Source organism: Cavia porcellus, unplaced genomic scaffold (assembly GCF_034190915.1).
Source record: "Cavia porcellus strain 051 isolate PalLab524CR breed Dunkin Hartley unplaced genomic scaffold, mCavPor4.1 scaffold_13, whole genome shotgun sequence".
Taxonomy (NCBI): domain Eukaryota; kingdom Metazoa; phylum Chordata; class Mammalia; order Rodentia; family Caviidae; genus Cavia; species Cavia porcellus.
In genome coordinates, this window is record NW_026947496.1 from 48,750,368 (window position 1) to 48,753,014 (window position 2,647).

Sequence of the window (2,647 nt, forward strand, 5' to 3'; positions counted from 1 at the left end):
CTCATCAATTACTAAAGGAATTGCAAAACATCTACCCAGTAACATATATGAATAACTGCAGGCTGATAGCGAACCTTTTGGGAAACATCATCATATGCCAGAATGCTTCCACATTTGGTACATATACTTAAGTTCCAGTCATGCATAAAACATCCAAGATATAGGTAGTCTTATTGTATATATCAGATGATTAAATTTCAGACTCAGAGTGAAAAAAAATAACATAGTTATAAAATCAACAAGTCTGACTGCAGAGTTAATACTTACCAACCTTTGTTCTGTCCATATATTAAGAATACTTGGATTGGCAAAGAAACAAGAATAAATATAACACTGAAATAAAGCAACTCTGGGTACGACCAACCTGTGGGAGGGTCAATACGAAAGCCTTGCAATGACTTGCATGATCTAGGCATGACGGGAAATGTTGAGACAGAGAGAATTGAATGGCTTTCAGATGCTATGAGGGAGAAGTGAGATTTTAAGTGGAATAGGGATGCACCAAGAAAAATGTACTCATTTTTGTGATGACATCAGTGTCAGCTGATATTGATGAAGGAGTTTCTACCTGTAATAAAGTATTTTTGCTTTTCTCTTCAGACATTCATTGTATGCATCTTTCCATGTAAAATGAATGTGAACAAGGAATTGTCCAATAATATTAACATCCGAATCACATTTTATTTTCTGTTTATCATTGGGGTCTCAGGCAATGCCATCCTTCTTCTCTTCCACATCGTTGTGTTTGTTGTAGGGCACAGGCCCAGACTCACTGACCTGCCCATTGGCCTCTTGGCCCTAAACCACCTAATGACAATGCTAACCACAGGATTCATAACTGGAGACATTTTTACCTCGCAAGGGGGGTTTTGGAATGATATTACATGTAAATCAGTTATCTACTTGAACAGGTTGATGAGGGGGCTCTCTATGTGTATCACCTGCCATCTGAGTGTCCTTCAGGCTATCACGCTCAGCCCCAGAAGCTCTTGTTTGGCAAAGTTAAAACACCAATCCTCATGTCACAGCCTGTGTTCCCTTCTTTTCTTTTGGCTGTTATATATATCCATTGGCAGTCACCTTTTTATCTCCATCGCTGCTAGTACCAATTTAACTTCAGAAAATATTTTGTATGTCAGTAAGTCCTGTTCTCTTTTACCCATGAACTATTTACTCCGGCACATAGTTTTCACATTATTGACCATCAGAGATATGTTCTTTATAGGAATTGTGTCCCTCTCAGGTGTATACATAGTGATTCTCTTGTGCAGGCATAAGAAACAGTCCCAGCATCTTCACAGGAACAAAGTTTCTCCAAAAGCATCCCCAGAACAAAGGGCCACTTGGACCATTCTGCTGCTTATGTGTCTCTTTGTAGTTATGACCAGTTTGGACATTATGTCTCACTCAAGAATTGTGTTGAATAATAATCCAGTAATATATTGTATTCAAATTTTTGTGGTCCATGGCTATGCCACAGTCAGTCCTTTAGTATTCATTACTACTGAAAAACATATCATTAATATTTTGAGACTCATGTGTGGAAGAAAATAAATACGTGGTTATCAGTGATGGGTAAATTTCCTCAAAATAAACAAATGTACTTGCTTCAGTGTACTGTTATGGTTTGTGTTCGGATGTCCCCCCAAACCTCATGCAATCATAGACCTTTTTTGAAGGTGGCTGAATGTAGAGTGTGCGATTGATTTGTAGTGCAGTACTGGGACTAAGGCTGCTGGGATTAAGGGTTGATGATTTCTGAATCATTCCACTGATTGTATTGGCACCATCCTGATCCTGGTAGACTGGAGAAAATGTTAGAGAAAGAAAGTTGCTTTCTCTCTCTCTCTCTCTCTCTCTCTCTCTTTCTCTCTCTCTCTCTCTCTCTCTCTCTCTCTCTCTCTGTCCTCCCTCCCTTATTGCCTTGCTATTTTCAGCTGCCATGAACTGTTGTACTCTTGCCATGTGCAACCCTGTCTTGGAGCCAGATGATCAGGGACTAAAACCTCTACCAACTGAGCTAAAAAAAAATCTCTTACCCTTTAATTTTGGGTGTTGTGTATTTTGTCTCAGCAACAAGAGAAAAGTAGCTAAGACATATACCTAATCACAGAATGTAAGTAATGCTCTTTGGTTTAAATGAACACATGGAGTTCTTTGTGTTATACTTATGTATGGCAAGTACATAACAGAAAATTAGACCACATGCCTCTCTGAGATATAACATGGGTTTCATATTTTTCACTGGATCAATAAAATGAAACCTGTGAGATGGGTCTCATTTTCATGGCCTCAGTTAACCTACATTATTTACCAATATGAGAAAACTTAGGTCATTCTTTAATGTTAATTGCCTTATTTATTTGTAATTTGTCAAACTAGAAATGTAACTGTGTATTAACAAATATAATCATATGATTAGAAAATACACACACCAAAATAACTTCATACAAGGAACTATTCCTTAGTATACCCATGTTCATAATACCATGTTTTGCAAGTGTCAAACCTAGAAACAACCCAGTGTCTATAATCATAAGAATGTATAAGCAAAATGTAACTCTGAAACACACTGGAATACTGTTTAACCTTAACTATGAAAGAACATTCTGGCATGTAGTACTATATAGATGATCCCTGAAGCTAC

General features: G+C 37.6%; 1 protein-coding gene across 1 annotated transcript; it reads left to right on the forward strand.

Annotated features, from left to right (window-relative positions):
* Positions 1-552: 552 nt before the first annotated feature.
* Positions 553-1,554, forward strand: LOC134478421 (vomeronasal type-1 receptor 48-like). Its single transcript, XM_063259708.1, has one exon. It carries the CDS (start codon positions 553-555, stop codon positions 1,552-1,554), a length of 1,002 nt encoding a protein of 333 aa, XP_063115778.1.
* Positions 1,555-2,647: the final 1,093 nt, after the last annotated feature.

Coding starts and splice junctions, on each gene's coding strand:
- LOC134478421 (XM_063259708.1), top strand. CDS start 553: ATGAAGGAGTTTCTACCTGTAATAAAGTATTTTTGCTTTTCTCTTCAG.